This window comes from Plecotus auritus (genome assembly GCF_963455305.1).
Source record: "Plecotus auritus genome assembly, chromosome: 8".
Taxonomy (NCBI): domain Eukaryota; kingdom Metazoa; phylum Chordata; class Mammalia; order Chiroptera; family Vespertilionidae; genus Plecotus; species Plecotus auritus.
This window is the reverse complement of record NC_137782.1, coordinates 129,473,430-129,497,847: the sequence shown is the minus strand read 5'-3', so window position 1 is coordinate 129,497,847 and position 24,418 is coordinate 129,473,430. Positions and strand designations below refer to the sequence as shown.

Here is a 24,418-nt window from a genome sequence, read left to right as displayed (position 1 = left end):
CTGGGCTGTGGCCAGGTCAGGATAACGTTCAGTGAGCTGAATTTGTTTCTTTTTCTATAAAATGGGATGGCTCCCTCTGCCCTAGGGTCCTCCCAGAGAGAGAATGAGGAGAGTTGAGGGGAACAGAGACCTGCTGGGGAATGGGGAGAGCTGAGGAGCCCCAGGAATACTGGGCTTTACAAACCCAGGGGAGGCCTGCGGCCCCAGCAGAAAAGGGCTGAAATAGGACCTGGTCCGAGGCCAGGGAGGGGTGGGAGTGGCAGAGTCAGGCGTGAGCCAGGTGTCCTGGGCCAGGGGTCTCAGGCCTCTCTCCTGGGCAGCACCTGGGTCTCAGTGCAGAGAGCTGTCCTGCTTCCCGGACTTCAGCCCGGGGCAGGAGCCCAGGGAGGAGCTGGGCAGAGCAGTGGGAAGAAGCAACTGACCCCGGGAGCCTCCTGGTTCCCCAGAGCCTGAGTTTCCAGCCTGTCCAAGAGGGCAGAGTGGGGAGGTGGCCTCTGAGCACAGTGCACTGAAGTCCCTTCAGGACCCTCCCTCACCCTGAAGACCCCCTTTTGTTCCATCCTCCTATACACACATTCCAACAACCAGAGCTCAATCCGTCATTTCCCGTGTGCACTCACAGCTCCGTGAGTCCTGTCTCCCCACTCGGCCAGGCCTCCAAAGGGGCAAAGAACCCTCTACAAGGTAAAGCAAGTCCTGAGCGATCTTCTCAGGGGTCTTAGCTGTGGCCCATCCCAGTCTGGCCCAGCCTGCCGTGGAAAACAGGGCTGAACAGCTGGTGGGACCAGCATGCCGTGGAAAGCTTAGAGATGCTCTGTCCTGGCCAGAGGGCCCTGGGGATAAGGTGGAGGGAGGCCACATGCACGGACTAGATGGTGGCCTGAGAAGACGAAGGGAATTTTGAACCCCTGGAGAGTGAGAGGCAAGCCCATTACCACTGTGTCAGCAATGACCAGGAGAGTCAGCTAGTGCCCACTGGGCCTGGGATGGGCACTGGGTGCCAGAGAGATGGGCATTGGGTGCCAGAGAGATGGAAGCTTGAATGTGGGGGAGCAGAGACTGGGCAGGGGGTGGAAGGTAGGCAGGTCCACAGCCAGGACTTGGGCGTGGGCCTGAGGAAGGGGCCACAAAGGGCCTGCTTCTCTCAGGATCCTGGCCAGCTAGGACTCTCAGGGCTGCAAACCACACAGAGTGCCACCTGTGCAACTGGCCAGGGATACACAGGAACGCGAGGCCCCTCAGTGGTGGCTAGACGTGTGCGAGGGGCTGTAGGCTCCTCCCCAACAAGAAGGCAGGAGAGTAATCAAGCTGGAGCCCAAAGAGAGACAGAAAGTCTCAGGTGGGGATGACAGAAAGGGTCAAACCTCAAAGCAGGGACCCTCCTCCTGATTTCAGGAGCCTCACAGAGGTTAAGACCACCCTCAAGGTCACACTGCAAGATGGCCAGTAGAGCAGGGCTGGAATGGGCCCCGGCAGAGTCCTTGTCTGGAGCTTGGTTCAAGGACAGATTACATCTCAGCTGAGTCCCAGATCCAGTCCAGGGCGGCTGAGAGCTGCCCCCTTCTCTGGCTGCACCTACCCCTCCAGCCCAGGATGGCAAGGACCACAAGAACAGCAGCCGTGTTCACTCAATCAGGCCCCTTAACAAAGTCAGATCTAAAGAGTTATTCCATTAATGGCCCACACTAGAAATAGCTGAGGGTTCATTAAAAGTGTGGAGTTGCTATAGCAATTATCTGGGTTGGCCAAGGCTCATCAAGCAGGTTGGTCCTGGGAGTTCATTAGCCTCTGGGCCATCGAGGAGGTGGGGCTGCCCAGGAATGATCTCCCAGGAGCTTTTCAGGTGCTTCAAAGCGCTCTCCTAGGAGTGGAATCTGGTCTGTGGTCTCATTTGATCCTCCCACAGCTCTGGCCTGTAGAAAGGTAAGTACTGGTACCCATTGTACAGATGGGGAAACTGAGCTCTGGAGGAGGCGAGCAGGGTCTGGACCATGAAGTTGGGTCTGACTCCCAGCTCTTTCGAGGGAGCCTTGGCACCAAGGATGTCATAGGACCCCCGCGCCCTTGGGCTGGCCCCCGTCTTTGTCCTCTGGCCTCAGGTGGGGAACTCAGTGTCATGGTTCTGGCTTATGCTCCTCTTTTGATTACTAATCATGGACTGCCTCAATGTTGTTTATTTCTTTTTAATTTTTAAAAAACTTCCCACGGTGGTGCCCTCTTCCCAAACAAGGTGTGGGCTTCTTAACACATTGCGGACGGATCACGAGAATTCTCCCTTCATATTACACAGTGTTTTACAAAGTATCATACTTTAAAAATATATTAGCTTGTAAGAACATGTAATAAATAACTTCAAAATGCAATGGGTATTTAATTTTAAAGCGTGCCTTTAACATTTATGTAAAACCTTTTTTTGCACTCATTCAGTAGAAACTTATCTGGCCACTGGGTAAAGCCAGCAATAAAACTACTGGTCCGCAATGTGTTAAGAGCTGGCTGGGCTTTGAGGAATTCCAGGCCCAGGCCTGGGGCATCTGTTGTGAGCTCAGAGACCCTGAGACCAGCAAAGACTCGCCTGAAGGCAGGTGAGATCCCCTCTACACACACTCATGCACCCGCAATTACCCAAAGGTGCATGGGGGCTACAAAACCTGATGGGCCCACAATTCCCAAGGAACCCTAGACTAGCGGGAGCTTTGTGTCAGGAACCTGGGACAGACTGGTAAGGCCCATGCACCTCCCTCAAATAATGTGTCTAAATGCAGAAAACAAAATTCATAGGCCACAAAGGAATTCTATTGAAATGTTATCAAAATACTTTAAAAATTGTGATATAGTAATAGATTTGCTTTTTAACTCATGAATTAAAAACAAGATCTACCAGCGGATCTGTTGGTATTAATTTTGAACAATATTTTAAGATCTCTGTAACTGTGATGAGACATGAGAACATCTGTGACTTCTATTGGTGACAGTCACTGGACCTGCTTATTACTGTGTTTTGCTGCCTACATTCATAATGGAAGGAAACGTTACATTTCAGTTAGAAATTAGTATAAATTCTGCCCCAACCAAGTTCATGGGATCCACTGCCTTCTATCTACTGACGCTTCAGGGGTCTGGGGTCCCAGGTTAATAATCCCTGTGTAGAATTTTGGACACAGAGCTAGTCAGCCTGGCCCCTGTCACCTTTTCCTCTATCTACATATGTTCTGTTCCAATTGTCCCTGCAAAGAAACATCTCCCACCCCATGCCAGGAGCGTGTAGAGCTGCTGACCTGCTCCCGAGAGCCCTGAGAGCCCCAAAGCCCCACGTGCCCATGCACATGTATGTGAGCACACACACGCACATGCACACACACACGCACACACATGCAGATGCTCAGCACTGTGCAGGTCTTACCTACGGCGGGGAAGGGCACAAATCTCTGGACGAGAAGGCGGGTGGCCGGGGTGAACTTGTTGGCTTTCTGAACCAAGACATTAAGGCCCACCTTGGAAAGAGAAAACAGAAAAAGCACACGGTGCTACAGCCACCTGTGGGAGGAAGGGGGCAGACTGGGGGAAGATCAGAGAGTGAGGGGCGCCATCTTCCCCTGCAGCTGTCCCCCCTGCCACCCCGACCCTCGATTGCAGAACTGCAGTGTGGCTGTTTAAAGTATCACTGCCCTGTCATCCCAGTTAACCAGCTCCTAAGGAAGGAGAGAGGTAGCGCGCGCGTGTGCACACACACACACACACACACACACACAGCCTCGCTGAATGGGGGGAAAGAGAAGGTGGGGTGGTTTCTGTTGCAAATAAATGTAGTGTAGGACCCCCTTATTCCCAGTCTCTAAGCACCACATTTCTGAGGCTCCGCTGTGAGCCCAGGCACGGGCCTGGCCGACCATGAGGTCTCAGGAGAGTGAGATCCATGCACCTGCCCACAGGTGCCTGCAGAGCCAAGTAGAGCAGCCCAGAGCAGGGCAGGGGTGCGGAGGGGGGTGCTGTGGACATCCTGGGTTCCTGCTTGTCTTCACTCAGACCCCAGCTCCCCTCACCCAGCCCAGGACACCAGAGACCCCTGGCCTTCGCCTTGGGCTCTTCCCACTCCAGTTCATCCCCATGCTGCCCTTCGTCTTTCTAGAACACAGGCCCAATCACGTTCACTGCCACCCACTCCTCCCCATGATCTGTGCAAGAAGGTACCACCTCCATACCGCAGTCTTGGCCTCCATGACCTCAACTCCCCACTCCCCCAACCACCATGCTCTCCTTCTGTGAGTGCAGGTTGCTGCTTATCAGATGCTACCTGAGACTCTGGCCTCAGGGCCTTTGCCCATGCCGGTCCCCATGCCAGGGACGCCTTCCTTCCTCTCCTCAGTCCTCACCTGTTCTCTTACGGCCCACCTCTGATCCCCACTTCCAGTGTCACTTCCTACAGTGGGAATAAATGACCTTTAAACCCTTAGTCATCAAGTCTCTTAAGCCTTGCCTCAGTTTCCTTGCCTGTAAAAAGGGACAACGTCTACAGCATCCCAGGGCTGTTAGGAGAATGTATATAAGTGTTTAGCATAAGAAGCCTCAATAAACTAAGGTCTATAAGAATGATGTCGCCTCTCCCTGGCAGGAAGTCCCTGCCCTGCACATCACGAGTCCCTCCTTCCCAGCACTTAGAATGCCGCACACGGGTGTGATGTCCCCCGCCAGGCGGATAGGGAGGAAGGAAGGGAGGCACCGTGTCTTTTTCATCTTCGTATGCCCAGCAGTTAAGGCAGTGGATGGCACGTAGTACACGCTGAGTACCCTGTGACTGAGGAGTAAACCCAGGAACCAACAAAGAGATGAATGGGTGGAGAGATCAGCCAAGGGAAGAGGAGGGAAGGTGGGGTTAGTCCAGGCAGAGGAACGGGGCCTTTGGGTGGGGAAAACAGCATGAGCACAGGCATGGAGAGAGAGAAAGCAAGGTGCACGTGGCCAGGAGACAGGTGGGCAAAGGCCTCTGCTCCCCAAGGGAGGCCAGAGCCAGCCCTGCCCTGTGGGTATTCCTGGCCTGGGCGGATCCCAGGGCTGCCTGCTCTGGTCTGGCACACCTGTTGGCTCAGCAGACCACCTCACCCTCAGCCCTGACTCTGGCTCCAACCTCCTGCATTGTTGGGGAAGATGCTTAGCCTTGGGAGGCCTCCAGGGCTGCTGGGTACCGGTAGTAGTCAAAGCAGGGCACAACAGAGATGGTCCAGGGACCCAGGAAGACAGCAAGTGCCAGGCAGCCATGCCTTGGCTAGCCCAGGGCCCCTCAGAGCAAGAGGGCAGCCAGGCAAAAACCCAGCCTGGGCACTTGGGTGCCTGGCCTCCATTGGAAGCCTCAAGCTGATGCTCAGAGTCCTGTCCTTGTCCTCTGCTTGTTCAAGGGATGCTGGGAGGCACAGCAGCTGGGGAGCGGCCACATACACTGGGCCCTGATGCCCTGCTTCACGGCTGCCTCTGCCATGCAGATGGAACTCATCAAGCCCCATTCTCCCAGCTCCCAGCAGCCAGTGGCTGTCAATTCTGTGACTCAAATGGTGCCCTCCCCCCATAATATCAGGGAATATGTTCCCACAGAATGCAGAGAGGGGAAGTGTGGAGAGGGATGGGGAGATGTCCGGCCACTCACCTCACATGAAATAAACCCCACTACAAGGCTTTTATTTTATTTATTTATTGTCATTGTTAATCTTCACCTGAGGATATTTTCCCATTGATATTTTAAAGAGAGTGGAAGGGGGGAGGAGGAGGAGGAGAAAGAGAGAGAGAAACATCAATGTGGAGAGTCACATCAATTGGTTGCCTCCTGCATGGGCCCTGACCAGGGCTGGGGATTGAGACTGCAACTGAGGTATATGCCCTTGACCTGAGTCAAACCTGGGACCCTTCAATCCGGGGGCTGAAGCTCTAGCCACTGAACCAAACCGGCTAGGGCCCCACTACAAGGCTTTTAGATAGGGCATTACCCCTTCTTACAGATTCAGAGAAGTTCAGACAGTTTCAGGTTCAGAGAGGTTAAATAATTTTGTCCAAGGACAGACAGCTATTAGGAGGCAGGCGAGGCTAGGCTTGAACCTGGGGACTGCTAATTCCAAAGCTGTGTTCTTAACCACTGTGCTATTTAATTTCCAACTGTCTCCCACCTCGATGAGGAGTGCTTTAATGCCTGACATGCCACTGAACACTGGCTGTTTGCACAGGAAAGCCCCCCTGAAAAGACAAACTTGGGGCTGGGGCCCTGAGGAGTGGAAGGGGGAAGGCAGCCCCAGTTGGGGAAGACAGAGCTCTTGGACTCCCCACCCCAAACTAGAAATCAGAAGGTCTGGGTTCAAAACGCTCACATTCATTTGGACCGATGCACAGTGTGAGAGGAGTGGGGAGCAGGAGCCCTCCAAGAAGCCAGCAGGGAGCTTGCAGGGAGGCAGGGCTGGAGTATGGTCCAGGGCAAGAAGGAATAGGGGCCTCAGTTGTAGCAAACATTCAGACTTGCCTCCTACCCTCAAGCCTTCTGCTCCCTGGCTAGGATGGCACAGTCCAGAGTGACTGACCCAGCCTGTCTCCCGCACCCCACATGGGAACCCAGGGTAGAGAGGAGGAAAGGAGAGAAAGCCATGCTGGGGGCCCAGGTCCCATCCAGCCTCCGCTTCCCCGAAGCCCACCGGAGTCTCCCCAACACAGACTGGGTAAGATACACACACACACACACACACACACACACACACACACACACACACACTTTTCTGAGTGCATGGCCAACTGGCGCATGCCCAGGGAAGGGGCTGGGGGCCGGCATAGCTGGGAAAAGGCCTGGGCTCCTGGGCACCGATGATGGGCGGGTAGCAGACAGGCATGAACACAGAGAAGGCAAGTGGCCACTCACCCCCTCTGCTCCTACAGCCCGCAACACAGGCCCTACCGTCCCAGCAGCGAGCATGGCCACAGCCCAGGAGAGAGCCAGGGTGGGCTGCAGACTGGGGGCTGGGAGCCCGTCTGTTCTGGCTTCTCGGGGCCCCTTTGGCCTGGAACATTTGGTGGAGCCCATTAAAATTAAAAAGCCAAGTGGCTGGTGGCTCTGAATGCCAGCTCGTTTTCCCTGGCATGGTGGGTCCTGTTTAAGGGAACCAGCTGGCATTAATGGTACACAACTCATCACGAACAGCAGCTAGCGATCAGAGAAATCTGAGCTAATAATCGGGTTTGGGAAAGATAATGAGAAATGGAACCATCGCTGCTGAGGGTCCCCTCCGGTCTGTTTTAACAGCCTCCAAATAAGCCACAAAGTAGAAATTAACCAAACAGGGGCTCCATTTGGGTGGAGGGGAAAACAAACAGGGTGTGGGTTTTGCACAAGAATTCGCACGTGGCCAGCAGCCGGGGATCCTGGGAGAAGCCAGAAGCAGGGCATCAGCAAAGGCCCAAGGAAGCAGTGGGCTTTCTCTGGCCACTTCTCGCCAAGCTCCGGCTCTCGCTCGGGCCGGTGACTTTGCCGTGGGCAACTGGCGGGAGCAGAGCAAGAGGAGGGAAGACTGGCTTCCTGGCAATCCCCACAGTGGGGACTGACCAGCACCAAGACCTGGGGTGGGGTGGGAGCCCCATGACACAGACCTTCAGTGTCATGAGCCATGTGGCCATTAGCTGGCTCCTTAAGTATCGAGGCCTTGCCCAGACCAACATCAGCCTAAGTTCTGCAAGGCCGGCAGGGAGACACCGGATGGGGCTTGAGCAATGCCTGCAGCCCTCTCTCACCCAGCCTGTGTCCTCTCCGCCAGCCCATACATTCGATCCCCTGCGGATGCCTCTGTTCCCAGGGGCTTTAGGCATTCCACCTTCACACACCCCAGAGGAAGGTTACCTTGTTCTTCCGCACCTACGCGGGGTTCCTCTCCCATTCCCAGCTCGCTCCTCATGCCGGAGACCTAGGAGTCTTCCCCGAGAAGAGCCTCTTCCACCCCACATCCAGCCCATCCTGCAGAGCTACCTGTTCCATTTCCTGGACACCTGGCACGTGGCTGCTCCTCTCTCTCTGCTCCCACCACTTAGCCTAAGCACCAGGCTCTCTAGAGGACTGCCCACCTCCTAGCTCAGTTCCCTGCTTCCACTCTCCAATCCACTACACCAGAATGTCAAACGCAAAGGCTAACACGGGCCAAATAAACGAGGCATGCGACCCGTGGGCCGCAAGTTTGACATGCTTGCACTACCCAGCAGCCAGAGTGACCTCCCTCCTAAATATGGATATCAACTTGCGTTAGCCTTTCCATGGCTTCTTGTTGCAATTATACAGACGCACAGCTTCATGGGACCGCCTGGCCTTGCTTGCAAGGTTCCAGCCACCTCACCATTGCCCCTGCTCCTCTGATGAGATGGTTTTCTCTCTTTCTCTCCATCCCTCTTTCCCTGCCCCACCCCATCTCTCTCTCCCGAGGGCCTCCAAGCACTGCCCCTCCCTGGACCTCTTCCTTCCTTATACCTATCGTGGTCTCTAAGTACCTATTTATTTACCTTCTTAAAATGTTGTAAATCAAAGTAATACGTGTGTAGGATTTAAAAACGAAATTTCACAGAAATGGTTTTACTTGCGGACTCTTTACTAAACCTCCATCTCTCCTACTAGGCCCCAAGCACTGGGCTCAGAGCCTGTCTCTCTCATTCCTCACTGAATTCCTGCCTGGTGAAATGAGTAGGTGCTTAATCAATGCTCCTAGGATATATCAAGTGAGTGCTTCTGAAAGAGGAGGGAAAAGCAAAGAGCCACAAGGAGACTTGCCCTGTGCAGGCCCGGCTGTCCACCTCAGCGAACAGCTCTTCTAAGGCCCATGCGCAGACGGCTTATCCACTCCACCAGGAGGAGGATGCTGGAGGGCGGCCCCAGGCCATGAGGCTTCTGGAAGGGAGATGCCTGACTGAGCCCTGAGGGGTGAGTAGGATGCAGCCAGGTTAGAAGGAAGGATTCAGCAAGCTGCAGAGACGGCTCTGTGGACTCACGTTGCTTGCCATCGGGGGCCCAAGGGCCCCTGGAGAACAAGAGAAGGGGGCATGACTGGAAAGAGGGATGGCATGAGGTCATCCACTCTCAGGTGATGGAAAGTAATGTAACCAAATGGTCAGGAGTATGGTGGGTGCTGGAGGGCAATGGCTGGGGCAGGTCAAAGACTCTTTGAGGTACCAAAATCTCCCACCAGATGGCGCTCATGGTAGAATAAACTTGGTAACAAAGTGGCCCATGACCCTCTAATTTGCCTGCAACCCCAGCCAGTCTGTTGCTTGGCAGCAGGCAGGAGCAAAGGACCACGTGGCTGGGTCAGAGTCAGGTACAGGTTAAAACACCAGTCGGCTCCTGCTGTGCATGAGAGGCTTGTTTGCTAGTTATACTGACCAGACCTGACCCCTGAACCATAACCCACAGAGACCAGCTGGCCACCTGCTGGGGAACCAAATCCATCAGACCCCTTCCACGTAGGAGGGGACGCCAAATTGTCCTCCCTAGAATATGTACGGAGCTGACAGTCATGGCAGACCCCCCCACTGCCAGCATCGCCATCTGTGGGCTTCTGGAACACTTCAGATTATGCCATAGGATCCATGCAATGGGCCCTCCGACTCAGAAGCCAGTCCTACTGACAGCAGCAAGACAACAGTCTGACCCAGGATGCCCAGGCTGCCAGCCCCTCCATCAGGCCCAGAGAAGAACAGCAAGGCCTGAGGTACACCCTGGACCACAGAAAGCACCCCTGACCACAGAGAGCACCTGAGATGCACCCTGGACCACAGAGCCAGCCAGGTGCATCTTGCAGGGGCAGAGCATCCTGTGAACCAGGGACAAAGGTATGTAGCTGACTTGACTCTGGCCAGAAAACACAGGTCCAGGAGCCAAGCACAAAGGTGAGCAGAGGGTCTAACCCTGTTACAGCTAAAGAGCCTCTCAAACATTTTCTTCCAGTCCCCACTGTTCTTGGGGCACCTGGGGAGGGACTTGTCTACCTGGGGTCATGGTAACTTCCTTCAACCTGGAAGCTGAGAATACTGCTGGGATTTTCCGGCCTCCTTATGCCACAGGGGGAGCAGGAAGAAAATGGGCCTGTGTTAGGAGAATCGTGTGAGATTAAGCCTGGGTTTGAATCCCAGCTCTGCCACTGACTTCGCCTGTGTCTCGGTTTCCTCATTTGTAAAATGGAGATGAACACTGACATAGCACCTGGCATTCCATAAGTATTAGCCATTATGGTTACTTCCCTGTCTGACTATCATGGGGACATGGAGAAGGCAATGGGAACCGAGAGGGGGCGGGTTCAGCCCAGGGATCCCTCTTATCCTCCAGTGCCTAGCAGTAGACGTTAACAGACATCACTACATCCTCTACAGAGATGACCCCCAGGGCCCAGGCCTTTGGGAATGGAGGTCAGTGTTGCCCCAACAGGGAAAGTCCTCAGCCAGCTAAGACCTGGCTGGGGTGGAGGGTTTGAAGTAGCTTTCATATATACTCTGGCTCCATCCATCAGCTGGACGTCAGCTCTGAGCCTTCCTCTTCAGCCCCAGGATCACTCTCATCCCAGACCCTGCGTCCATGAAGGCGGTCCTGCCAGCCCCCCACGACTTCTCCAGCCCCCTTCTGCCTGCATCCCCAGCAACACCATGGTCCTGTGCCCAGGCAGGGGTTCCTGGCATGGCACTACAGTACTCGGTGACTCCCTGCTAGTACCCCTGCTTCATCACCTCATCACCTTGTCACCATCACTCTGCACATCGTAGCCACTCGTTTTCTGATGTGTGGAATCCGTCCTGCCCTCCTCCCGCTGTGCCCTCTCTATGGAACTCACAGCCCTGCCTTCGCCTCTCTCTGGTCTTTCCTGTAATAGTCAGCCCTGTGTAAATTAGGGGTCCCATGCCTGCATCCCACCACACCCAAGGGGTGGCCTTCATCATAATTCTGGTTTTATCACAGAACATGCCAGCTTTCCCTTGCAGCATCTTGCAGGACACACCAGTCTGTGCATCTGCATCAGTGTCTGCAAAGTGCTCACACAGATGCACCCCTGAGGGACTGAGTGGGTCACCCTCATGCAGCCGGGCCAGGGGGGCTGACCACCAAGGGCTCAACACCAACTCCCGACTAACACACAGCGAGGGCCGGTGGAGGCTTCCTTTGTTAACAGACAGCAAACTGTGAGATCTCAAAAATAACTGAAGATGACATTTCTTTCTTATTCTCGAGCAAGAAGCCAGACACTGAGCTATTTAGAGGGTTTACCCAAAGGCTGCGAACCCCACACTGGAGGCCCTGCAACCAGCATGAGACTTCACTTCCAGGGCATGCAAACTGGGGCTCCCTGAATCGGGGGGCGGCGGGTGCTGGCCAAGGTCACGGGCTCCTGTGAGAGGGGAAAGGGCTCTACAGGGTCCAGAGAGGAGGCTGGACTCCTGGGGCCTAGCCTCCACTCCAGCTCGTCCCCGGTCCCTGGGATCTGCCCTCGGCCTGTCAGCCCGTCCACACGGCTGCTTGTAGGGACTCGTTTTAATTAATGCCAGAGCTGGGCCAACCACCGGGGCCCTGACACTTGTTTGCAGGTCATCTCCTCCTAACAGGCTCGCCCTGGGAGGGGATTTGTCACTAATTGAAGCAGAGATCAGTTAATGAGGCCGCGGGGCCTGGGGTTCCAGAGAACAAGGGAAAGGAAAATAAAATAAAGCCTCTTTCTCTGGAGGTTTTGTGATTTACACACACAAAAGAGAAGCAAGCAAGCTGCAGATTTTCCAAGTCAGAAACTCCACTCCATCTGCCGGAGTTAGACCCTCGCTGTGTGAAGACGGCGGGCGGAGGGCCGCCACTGCTGAGACTCAGATCAGAGCGAGAGGGGCCTCCCGAGGCCGCAATCAATCAGCGGCCTAATTAACAAGTATTTATGGAGCAGTGCTGCATGCCCCCTCTGGGAGAAGACACAGGGCCATCCCTTCTAACTGGTAATCCAGTGGAACAATGAGAGGAGAGGGCATGGGGTATCACCAAGCATGTGTGAAGGACAGAAGTTTCTAGAAGTTTCTAGAACTGGCGAGGGAGAACGGTGTGGGCTGGCGTGGTCAGGGAAAGCCTCTTCGAGGTCTCTGCAGCTGGGTGGGGAGGAGGAAGGAGGCACAGGCACAGCCTCTGGGGGCAGGACAGCCCAGTGTGAGGTCCCCAGTTCCTAGGGTGAGACTCGTCTCTGAGAGCCCTGAAGGACCCCAAGTCCCTGGGAACTCTGGGAGGCGTGGGCCTCAGAATCTCCTCCCCACACCTGGGCTGGCTCTGACCCTGGGAAGTGGTTGGGATGGAAGGACTGAGGGCCCCTGGGGTGAGACAGCAGGACTGGGGTGCAGGGCCTGGGCCCCGGCCTGCAGGAGGAGGACATCCACCAGGACAGTGATCCCTCCTCTCAAGCCCTCCTCAACCAGAGCCACTCAGTATTCTCCCACCTCACCCTTAAATCTCAGAGAAGGAAAGTGGGATTTTCAAGCTGCTAAATGAGGCGGAGCCATCAGCTCCTCTTGTCATAAGGGATGAGGAGGTGACATTGGCAAGAAAGAGGTGACAGAGCCCCTTTCTGTCTCTCACAAGAGCCCCTGACCTTGGCCAGCAACCCCCACAGAATCAGGGATCCCCAGTCTGTATGACCCCAACCAAATGGTCTCATGCTAGGTCACAGGTGGGTTAGCAGCCACCTGAGCAGATTTGGCAATGCCTTGGGATGAGACATAAGAATTCAGGAAGGAGAACGCTCTTGGTCATGAAATGGGGACACCTCCCCCAACCCCACCCCCCCACCCCCCGACACACACCCAACAGCTCTTTGGAGATGATCTGGTCTACGTGGGAGTGGAGTAAATGAGGCCATTTCAGAACAACCCCAATCCCTGCTTTAGGAGAACAGTGAAGTAAATGATGGGTCAATGCCTTTTCATGAGCAATTGTGATATTTATTTAACGACATGGGAAAGATGAGGAAATTGGGTTTCGCAAAAAGATTATTATATGTGGATGTTTTTTATTTGAATTTTTTAACTTCCCGTCTACAGTTGCATGTATTTATCGCATAATGAATAAAATAACAAAGTTGTGAAGTGACTGTTGCCCCAGAGTCAGCTACAGGAGAGCACCCAGCCGAGGTCGAGAGAGGACCAGACAGAAGCAAGGGTGCGCTCCAGGGTGGGCTCCGGATGGGCCATGGAGCCAAGGTCCTGGGAGCGTGAGCTTCCACTCTGGCTCTGGCCTCAGCCCTTCGCAGTGTCACCTGCCCTCTTCCCTCGCCTGGGATCCAACCTTAGGCTCATACAGTCGGCACACCTCCCCTACGTAATCGCTGCTCTATCCTCAAAGTCCTGTGGGACTCAAAATGAGCTATCGCCTCTGTCTTGAGGAACTTACAGGAGGGACTGGACATGTGACCAAGGCTACGGAGAGGGGACAACCGAGCCCCAGGAGCTCAGGCAAAGAGCAAAGGGCAGCTGGCATTTGGGCCAACCTTGTGCATCATTCCAGAGCCCCTCGCCTCCTGCATCAGCCACGCTCCTGAGTGTGAGGACCAGCTCCTCTGAGAAGAGTGCCAGGCAAACACGGCCTCTAGGGACAGACGTGTGCCCTCAGCTGCAGTGGGCAGCCCTTCCCATCACCCACAGGCACCACTGCACCTCCCACCTGCTCTCTGAAACCGAATCACCAGCTTATGCTCTCCCTATCAAAGTGTCACCGAGATCTACTCTTCTCTGCCTAGAAAGCCAGTCCTGCTAGCCCGCCCACAGAAGCCTGTCTCCCATACCTGGGTATGACCCTCAGACAAGGTCTGGCCCGAGATGCTGGGGTGGAGGGTGGGAGGGGCTTACTCACAGCGATGGAGACAGCACTGATGACAGCTCCTAGGTAGCCCTGGATGAACTTGGATGCAGGTGAAGGCTGGAAGATGAGACAGAAGTTCAGAACCACTGGGTGCCCACACTTTGCCCTTGCCAATAGTCCCAGCCAGCAAGGGGCATTCCTGCCTCTAAGACGGGAGGGTCGGGTGAGAAGGAAGAGATCTCTCTGGAAGCCAGAAGGATCCCAGCCACCCCCAGTGCAGTTCTAAACATGGAAATACAAGGCAGCAGTGTCCAGGGAGATGCAGCAACGTCTAGGGCAATGCCGAAGGGCCCACGGCACTCTGCCCTGTTCTGAAAAAGGTCACTGGAAGACACTGCTGGCAGGAGGTAGAGAACAGCAAGTGTCAAATGGGTCGCTCATGGCTGGGCAAGCAGAACCACTTTAGGAAGACCACATGGTGTGAGCGGGCTGTCTGGCCCCTGGAGCACTTCCTGGCTAGACATGGCAGGGGCAGGGCTGCTTAGCCTGGCTGGCGCTCACAGGCTTTGTCGACCCAGGTAGCAGCTGCACTTCCATGCAATAGATGACAGTTGCTCAATATTTCAATGGGAAAATGCACCTCACATTGCAATGTAGAAAATTAGGAAAGAGCTGAAGAACTTGCCTTTAGATACCACAATGGCAATTTTGGAGATGCTTGGTTTAAGGTAAATGGGAGCAGAACAAGCAGAGTTGTATGTGTGTGAAGCATACTAGTGAGACATGGACTGAAGGTTTAAATGGGGAGAGGGTGTGTGTTCAAGGTATTAGGCCCCGAAATATTACCCCTCGGGCCCACACACACCCTCTCCTACCCAAACTGGCAGCCCCCACCAAGGGGACCTAGACCCAACCTCCCCTCTTCCTGCCTTTGGACCAAAGACCAAGAGAACTGATGGGGGAATGGCAGCCTCGCCAGTGCAGCAGGGCCCAGCCCCTTCCTGACAGCAGAAGGGTGAGTGGGCCTCCATGGTGAGTTCGTCCCAGAAGGGCGGGAGGGAGGAGGTGACAGTCCTCACAGACCCAGCACCCCTCAACCCTCTGCAGACAATAGTCTAGGGGCAGCGAGGCCGCTTCTAGGGAAGCTTGAGAAAGTTGTAGGGAGATTCAGGTCCCTCTGGCTGAGGCTGTCCAGGTCCAACATCAGTATAAGAGCCGCCCACAGGGAATTCTGGAGCCAGTGGAGCTGATCTCTGTCGCTGCCCCCCACTTCCATGTTGCAGACCTTCTTCCCGTCACGTGGACAGTCCCTCCCAGCTGGGTAAATAGGTGTACAGGAGGGCAGTGCTTAGCCAGATGAGTGGTGTGATGCACTGCAGGGAGGATGAAGGGCGCCCCAGCCTGAAGGGTGGTCCGTGACACTCACCTTGGTAGCGTTGCGGTTTGCATAGTTGACACAAGCGTTGTGGCTCTGGTTCAGCCACTGAAAGGCAAGGGGGGAGAGGAGAAGTCAGGGAAGGTGTGCTCACCATCCTGGAAGCCAGGCCAGGGTCCTGGAAGGCCACACACCTTCAGAAAGACCTGAGTCGCCAGTTCATGGTGGGTCCATCCATCCCACTATTAGCATGACCAACTGTCCAGTTTGCCCGGGACTGTGCCAGGTTTAGCACTGAACGTCCCCAGCCTTGGGACACCCCCAGCTCCTGGCAAACCAGGACACTGGTTCTGCCCACCCCGGCAGTCCAACTTGCTCCAGAGACAGTGCCTCTTCCAAAATCATGCCCTAAATGGGCCCCCTGCCTTTTCCTCGTCATCCTATTACATTACTTACTGGACAGAGGTGGACATTTAGACCCCTGGAATGACTGACAGCCCTGAACCTCTTTCAAAATATCCCAGCCCTGTGTCCTGCACCACCTGCCACACCCAGACACCAGCACTGTTGGAGTTGTGCTCAGGGAAGACTGACATTTTCTCCTAAAGACTGACAGGTTTTCTTCCTTCCCCTCTTTCTCTGCAGACACACACACACACACACACACACACACACACACACACACACACACTACTGTCAGAGAGCCACACCCAGACTCTCTTCAAGAGCAGAGACCAGGGTCTGTGATGCCTTGTCACCCAGCTCACTACTTTGGGGTTGGGGTGCATTTACCTCCCCGCCCCGATTTGGGTGAGGCTGATGTCAAAGAGGCTGAGGGCCTCGAGGTCACTGGCCATGGGACAAGCAACCGAGGGACAGAGTGGGTGGCCACCAACCAGCCATCCAGCTGAGGGCACCAGCCCCGCCTTCATCACCTTCTTGCAAAGGAGAAAGACCCAGTAGCTTCTGGGTCGGGGAGAGGTACGAAATGGGGTGATTTCCCCACGGGGCACGGATGGGAGAGGAGACGCTGAGGCAAGGAGTTCTAACCAGTACCTGTTGGGCCCTCCCTCAGGAGACTGTTTGCCAGGAGACCATTACCTGCCAGAAGACAGTGGATGCCAGTGTCTGGTTGGGCAAAAGAAGACCGACCACCTGAGAGAAAGAGAGAGGAAAGGCTGAAAAACAGCCACAAATAAGAGCAAGCGGAATCTGCACAAACTGATATGGACAACCTGCTGCCTCTAGTGAGACTGTGTGTGACGAATAAACCCAAGCTGCAGCATTGTACTACAGCAGTGTACACATCCTCATGGCACATATTTTGGTGTCCAAACATCTTATATAAAACCATATACGCAAACACACATACATATCTCTAAGCATGAAGAAAAATCTGTAGCACAGCATGTAGATCTGGTTACATAGGACTTCCTCACATTCTTCTTGAATATTTCTGTACTCTTTTTAACAGCTGACAGGCATTCTTTTCATAATTGGTGGGTGGGGGAACAATAAAACAAACAAGCAAACTAAAGAAACACCTTCACTTCTGCTCAGCTTACCTGCTCCTTCACACTCCAGCCATCCAACAGGATTTTTGTGAGGATTAAAGAAAACTCATTTCAAAGGCCTTAAGTGCTTTACAAATACAAGCTGGTGGAATTTATATGTTATCACTGAGCCCTCATGAAGCAAAACCTACACCAGGTTTAAGCTATTGAACGAAACAATGATGTCTAATAAATATTTGTTGAATGAGTGAATGAATGAATGAGCCAATGCATCCATATAGCTAAGCATGACTATATATGTGTGGATCCATTATTCCCAAAGCCCAAATATCACTGAAGACCTAGACTCACTGACTTTGTTTTTTGTTTTAAGTCGTGATTAACTGTCTGATTTTAACACTGGCCAAACCTTGGACTTCAGGGATCCACATGTCTCTGAAGTTTACCTTTTGAGTGCTTGTGTGCAAAATAACACCTACCCAGTACTGCTGCATATGGGGAAAAATGTGCACAACCATCCACATATTGACTTATTTATTATTCCTGTAGATAAAATGGCTCTTTGGCAAGAATTTCTGTAAAGAACAAGTATAAACATTCAATTCTATGCAGTAAATCAAATTCTAGACATCCTCAGCAACATTAGTAAATCATGTTTTAAAGATTAAAATGTTTTTAAAACAGTGAATATGCACATACATTTATATTTATTGGCCCATATCAGTTTGAATAAAATTATACAATGTAAACCCATGCCATAGCTCCAGTGAGAAATTATGGTGGTATTTTTCTCCCCCCAAAATGAGATCGTAACTCCACTTTTCTTTGCCATGACAGCTCAGGGTACTGGCGTGGGAATCAGGAGACCTGGGTTCTTAGCCTCAGCTCCATCCCTGTGTGATCTCCAGCATAAAACAGTCCCCTTTGGGCTTCCAGGTTTCTTACCTATAGAGTGAAGGGGTTGACCTTGGGGGTCCTATCTCGGTTTAAATCCAATTCTCATTTTCCAAGTAATACACATAAAGTCAGTAGAGATAGCCCCATTATAAAGGGAATAACCCCACCCCAGCCCAATTGAGAAGTATCATGGGGAACACAGGACCTCCTCCTAGTTGGACCCCAGTCAGGAGCCAGACAATAGAGAGGAAGCTGAGCCTAGAGAGGCATAAAGCTGGGAACAGGTAGCATGAGCCAGCAAATGTGTGCGTGTAAGTAGTTCTTCCCTGTTGGGAGGATATCATTCCCCCTAATCTGCTGGTTTATATTACGCGGGTGTGCTATGAACGTCATTGTCTTCTTTCCCTCAATCCCCATTGCACCACCTGAACTGTGCTTGGCCACCAGGAGAGGGGCACAATGCAGTCCCATGGGCTCACTGTCTTTGCCAGACCGCTGTTGTCCAGCACCCTCGCAGCTCATTACATCACAGGTCCCCTTATGAATCCTCTCCCATGGGTTCAGAAATCGGATGGTGAGCATGTGGTTTGCATCTGCCCTGCAGATACTGGGCATTATAACTGTGTTTCTTTGCCCTGACTGTCGAGGTCAGGCCAAATCTCCAGGGCCCACCTCTGCCCAGTGTACACATCCTCATGGCACATATTTTGGTGTCCAAACTTCACTCTTGACTTCATCTTCCCTTCCCTTCCCTAAATTTCCTTTTGTCTCATTTTCATCTTCATTTGTTTATCTTGTGCCATGTATTTTTAAAATCTGATATCAAGTCTCTTCCAGAACAAACCACAGCCCTAAACTAAACCAGTACCCAGGCTATGTACTACACACACGCACACGGCTTGTAACCAGTCAGGTTTTCACCTTGTTTGCCAACCTCCTGCCCTCACACGAGCCTGACGTTCATTCACCTCTGACTCCTTAAGCTTTCTGAAAGAGATGGATGGGTTTTGCTAAGCCATTTCCCTTTATGTCTCTTACCATGGTCCTTATTATAACTCTGGGGCTCAGAAAAAAATAGAAATTACTTTCTACATTTTGCAAATGGGATAACTGAGGTGGAGAGACATTTGGTGACCTGCCCAAGGCTTCGTAGCTCCTAGAAAAAGAGGCAGGGTCCCTTGATTCCTGGCCTGGGAGCCCCGTCTCTGATTTGAGGGGCTCCTTCTCCAGCTCATCCCCTTGCGCACAAAGGGAGAAGCAGACTGTAAGCCGTTTCTGAGCACCTTCTGTGCACCAAGTTCTCTGCTGCCCCTGAGGAAAGGAATACAGGCTCCCTAACCACAATAAGCCAAAAACCCACAGCAAAGGGCATGAGAAAGTCTCTACAACACCTGGGCAGGAGAGGGACAAGACGGTTTAATCGGGTACTTAATTGTGTCTGTAAGTCTGGTCAATTCCAATGTCCAAACGGGTTCAGGCAGGGAGAGGAGGGTGTGCTCTGTCCGAAGGCGGTGGTAAGGTGGTGCTGAGGTGTGCGTGTGTGAGCTCACGGTACGGAACAGCGGAGACTGGCCTCATTAAAGGAGGAGGTTTGGGAAGTCAGCCGACCGGAGTCCGGGAAGGGTGAGGTTAAAAGGCAGTGGAGCACCGTGCTGCATTGGCCGGCCTGCTGGCTGAAGGAGGCCATTTGAGCCGAGGCGAAGGGAATGGGGACCCCACCCTCCAGGCCCTGCAGTCAGGCTGGTGGGGCCAGGAGCACGCGGTGCCAGCCCCATTCCCTATTAGGCAACACGCAGCACCATCTGCACAATCCCAGGAGCAAGAGCAGATATTTTATAACTTCCTTTTTTCTTTTTAAGTCTGAATTAAAAATAAATGTTCCTTCAGTTCTCAGATGTATATCTCTGGTGCAACCTGCCCACATTCCCTCACGCTGCCCTTTCCAGAACGTGGCAGGGGAAAGGAGGAAAGAGATGGATGGAGAGAGGGAGCCAGTCCACCCGGCTTCAATGCCAGTGGATTGCACCTCTTCCAAGAGGGAAACGCTTCAGGCGTGGCCGCGCAGATGGGTGGAGAGAGCCCAGAATGCGGCTGGTACCAGGGAAAGTGGAAGGAGAGCCAACAGCCAGAATTTCCAGCCCAGCCTCCACCCTATCTTGCCGCAGGACCTTGGCCAAATCGCACATCCTATCTTTGCTCCCATTTATAGTTCATAACATGGTGGGGTCTCCTCCACAGTGCCCACCCCCTGGAAGCTGCCCCTATGCACAGCTGTCTATTTCTGCCGTCCCCCTGCCCCTTGGATGGTTGGCCATGGGCCCTGGTGATGAACTTGCAGGCTCTGGCTGCAGGAAGAGCTGGACTCAAATCCCGGTGCCAGTATTTGTCAGAAGGGCGACCACATGCAAGTTACTTGAGTTCTTTGTGCCTCTGCTTTTTTTCATCAATTACGTGGTGATCACGGCTCCTCTCTGGATGTCATGGGAGCAGGCACGGGAAGAATTCGGCTCAGTGTCTGTCATTCAGCCAGTGCTTACCACTAGGTTAGCGTGATTCCTCTCCTCCTATCTCGTTCTTTTCCCGTCTTTGCCGGTCTCTCTTTTCTCTGAACGCCACAGTCTGCTTGACACAATTGAGCATCATCTTGCCCCATCTTATCTTTGGACACCAGCTTTATCCCTCAATGGACCAGGAGCTCCTGAGGGTAGAATAAGGGATTTTCTCCCTGATGTCCCCCCAAAGCACTCAGCACGAAGATGGGCCCAAATGACATGCTGGAAACATTGCCAACTGATTTAAGAACATTAAACAATTATTGGCCAGAAAAAGATCTATGATGGATCGTGACAGTGACAACCACCAGCCATCTCTTCCTTGCCCCTTTTATTAAAGTTTGAACTGCATGGGGGTTGGGGGGTAGCCTTTGGAGAGAAGATGCAGACTGAGTTTGGTCCTGAGTCTTCACGCTTCCCTGCATCTATACCCTGGCCATGGGAGAGATGTATTTCCCTGCTTTTGGTGTGGCTTAGTCACATGACTTGCTTTGGCCAATGGTATGTGGGAGGAGGTGGCAGTGTGCCAGTTCTAAGCCAGGCCTCAGAAGCCTCATGTGCTTCAGTCGCCCTCTGGTGCTGCTAACGCTGCTGTGAGGAGGCATGCCCTGACTGGTGCCCCGGTCCAAGGAGGATGCAACATGAGGAGCAGAGTCCAGCCTGGGTCACTGATCCCCAGCAGATCCCAGACCTGTGGTTAGCAGCAGAACTGCCTCAGTCAAGCCCAGTCTAAACCAGCCAAACCCCAGATCCCTAAAAATAAATGTGTATGGCTGCCACTAACATTTTGTGGCTGTGTGTTACATGGCACTATAGCAGCAAAATCTTGTTAATACAGAGATGACCGTATAGGAAGAGTGAATATGCTGTCCTTTATGGTTTTAATATTCTATATCATTCATGCACCTTGAATTATGTCTTCACTAGTGATGCTGGTTGCTGAGTAGCCTAGCTTATCCATCCACTCCACCTGGTGACCATTAGCCCAAGGCTGGGGCCACCCTGGAAGGGACGAAAGACGGTTTGTCTCAGGACAGAGTTGGGATGGGGCCAATCAACGGCACCCACCTGGGAGCTGGCTCACAAGGAAAATCACACCTTCCCTTCAGCCCTTCTCCTTCCGAGTGCTCTAACCTCTGCGGAGAGATGAGGTCTCAGTCTGGGAGAAAGGCGCCACCAAATATCCCAATCTGCTTGGCAAAAGGGGGACACAAACAGTTGAACACAAGGAAAGTAGACCAAGACGACTGTATACCGTGATATTGGGACCCACAGTGGGAGACATGAGCAACCCTCCACCCCCTTGGCCACTGTCCATACAAAACTAACTCAAATATAGGAAAAAATGAGATTTTTAAAATAAAAGTGTAGAAAATCCAGAGAGAAAACAGGGTGTGTGTCAAAACAATGGGGTGGTGAAACTTAAGTCGGGGGAAGGCTGCAGGGCACAGAACTCTCTTGCCAAGCAAGGTAATGGCAAAATAACTGTCCTTACCCTCCCCCTGACTCTACTTGGCTAATCACTCCTCACCCTCCAGCTTCCAGCTCAGTGCCACCCACTCCAGAAAGCCTTCCCTGACCCTCAAGCTGAGGTCAGACCCCCTGTCATATGTCCCCCCGGCACCCTGCCTACTTTCTTTGCAGCATTCGCCTCAGTGGTATCTGTTAAAGTATGCCACTCTCGCCCTAACCGGTTTGGCTCAGTGGATAGAGCATCGGCCTGCAGACTGAAGGGTCCCAGGTTCGATTCCGGTCAAGGGCATGTACATTGGTTGCGGGCACATCCCCAGTTAGGGGTCGTGCAGGAGGCAGCTGATCGATGTCTCTCTCTCATCTAACTTTCTAACTTTCTATCCCTCTCTCTTCCTCTCTGTAAAAAATCAATAAAATATATTTTAAAAAAAAGTATGCCACTCTGAAGAGCTTCCAGAAGCTTCTGAGGGGTGAGACCGTGTGACGCTCACATCCCCCATACCTGGGGGTCCTCGCTGGGAAAGCAGCGTACCCCTTCCACCCACACGGACACGCTCCATTCCAAACATTCCTCTGCATTTTTCAAAGACCCGCCAGGAGACCCGCTGCTCAACAATGTCCCTGCTCTTTCCTTCTCCTCTGTCTCCATCTTCTGATTTATGTGACTAATGATCTGAAAAGTAACACTCTGGTGCATTAGGGGTGCTGCTATTTAAAGGGTCCCAACCAGGGAAAGACAGTATCTTTTGTCAAACGAGTGCTTGCCCCTGACTGGTCAAATCCAGCATAACCAAGCGACACTTCTTGTAGGATATACCCTGGGCCAGAATGGCTGGTGCAGTTTACAATGGGAAAACACTGGGGCTGGGATTTAAGTGTGTGAAAAGGCAGAGTCTGGGATGAGGAAGGTTGGGAGATGTCAGAAAGGCCCCGGGACACAGTCAAATCCTCATGTAAAGGGAGCCTTTGTGGTCCACCCCTCTCCCCGCCAGATGAAGTGACCCATACCAGCACCTGAGAGATGGGACTGCGAAGTCCCCTTGACCTTCTGCTGTGGAAGAGGAGAGGGCTCCGTGTACAGAGTCCAAGCTCTGAAGGTCCCAGGACAGAACTCTGGTTTGGATGTAACCCAAGGCCACTGGACTCACGGACTAGAAGAGCACAGCCTGCCCTCCTCAGTCCCCAGCTGGATATGGGGGTTGGGGCCTCGAGTTCTGAGAGTTCCAGAATAATGGGGGGAGGGGAGAGAAGGGTGAGTGAAACCCAGTTCCCGGCAGCTGAGACGCTCTGGCAGCCACAGCTGAGGGCACAGGCTGGCAGGTGGGGAAGGCAAGTGGGGCCGGAACACTGGCCCTGCCTTCCCAGCCACGCGGGCATGGAAGTGACAGCGCTGCAGCCTCAGCGGGAGCTGGGGGAGCGGCCAGTGGTCAGCAGCAGCTACTGGTGGCGGGTTCTTCTGCCAAGAACCTGGAGGAGGGGGCCCTGCGCTGCACTGGCTGCGGGACCAGCCCCGCTGCACGGGCTCAGCCGCGGTGCTTATGTATAAATTGGGATCTCATCGCCACACACCCAAGGGGGAAAAGTTCCCATCTTCAAATGTTAAGCTTAAAATAAGACACTACATGGGTGCCAGTGGATCTGTGAAATCTGCTGACTAAACTGGCACCAGCCTCTGGGAGAAAACCAGCTCGTTTCTCCTGAGCTCCGGTGGGGGTTGGGGGGGCAGGGGAGCGGGGAGCAGGTGGGGGCGGGGTTCCTCTCAGGCAGGGTGGGAAGGTGCAGGGTCGGCCAGGAATGCTCACCTGGTCAGGAGGCAGCTTGGGTGTTGCCGCCAGAAGCTTCTCAGCCAAGGTACCTGCCAACCTTATTTCCCCCTTCCCTTCAGCACTCAGGGCCCCAATTCCTAGTGTATTCGCCGGCACCCCCATTTCTATTTTGGTGAGCATTTAGTGGCTTCTGCGTGTCTGTATTTTTCACCCACTCTGCCATTCCAGGGGCTTCCCTAAGGTGTGGACTGGAACCTTCACTCCTGTTCAGACCCGGCATTTGCTGAGCTGTTCAGTGGGGCCTCGGGGGAGCGGACGTGGCTGGTGGGAGCCAGGCCTGGGAGGGAAGTGCTGGAACAGCCAGCATGCTCTCCACACAGGCAAGGCAGTGGCCCGGGGAGGGAGTGGGACCAATGAGTCCTCACTCGGCTTGTGGCTTGTCCATGTCAAAGCAGCCAGACGGAAGCCTTTGGGTTCTCCAGTTCCAGTGGCCTCCTGCCAGGACCTGGCCTCTGGCCAGCTGTTTCAACCCTGAATGTGAGTATGTGGGGCTGGAAGTGGGGCTCGGTGAGCATTGTCACTTGGCTCTGGCTGCCACTGAGGCCCAGGTCATGCCGCTAGTTCCCCTCAACCAAGTGTTCTTTCAGGATCTCGGAGGCCAGGGCATCGTCCCCTGCACAGGGCTGTGTGCTCCGGGCTGGGAGAGTACTGGTGCTCACGGGACATTCACAGCAGCTACTTCAGCAGTGAACCCCTGGCAGCCTGGGCGGGGCGGGGGGGGGGGGATCAGCAGCCCCCCGAGTTCCCAAGATGCCTACAGGGCGTGGTGACCCTGAAATGACTGACCTGTCTTGGATAGGAAGAGGAGACAGTGAAAAAGTATGGGCCGTCCTCCATAACACCTTGTGAGCTAGAGACAGTGCTGGCATCCTTTACGTTAGCTGGTCCATCCCAGATGACGGCAGCCATTAATTCTGTAAGGACCCTGTTGGCCTCTTAGAGGAAATGAGCCCCAAATTCAACTTCTC

General features: G+C 53.5%; 2 protein-coding genes across 4 annotated transcripts in view; one reads left to right on the top strand and one right to left on the bottom strand.

Moving 5' to 3' along the window:
• Positions 1 to 24,418, top strand: part of STAMBP (STAM binding protein) — a 762,428-nt gene that overhangs the window by 168,650 nt on the left and 569,360 nt on the right. The window lies entirely within an intron of this gene.
• SFXN5 (sideroflexin 5) overlaps positions 1 to 24,418 on the bottom strand; it is a 109,455-nt gene that overhangs the window by 37,298 nt on the left and 47,739 nt on the right. For all 3 annotated transcript variants that reach the window (XM_080684752.1, XM_080684754.1, XM_080684753.1), the window contains exons 7-10: positions 16,290 to 16,343; positions 15,240 to 15,296; positions 13,865 to 13,930; positions 3,404 to 3,494 (exon numbers count right to left, since the gene is read on the bottom strand). In XM_080684752.1, coding sequence (XP_080540878.1) covers positions 3,404 to 3,494; positions 13,865 to 13,930; positions 15,240 to 15,296; positions 16,290 to 16,343 — 268 coding nt within the window. The remainder of the gene's footprint in view (positions 1 to 3,403; positions 3,495 to 13,864; positions 13,931 to 15,239; positions 15,297 to 16,289; positions 16,344 to 24,418) is intronic.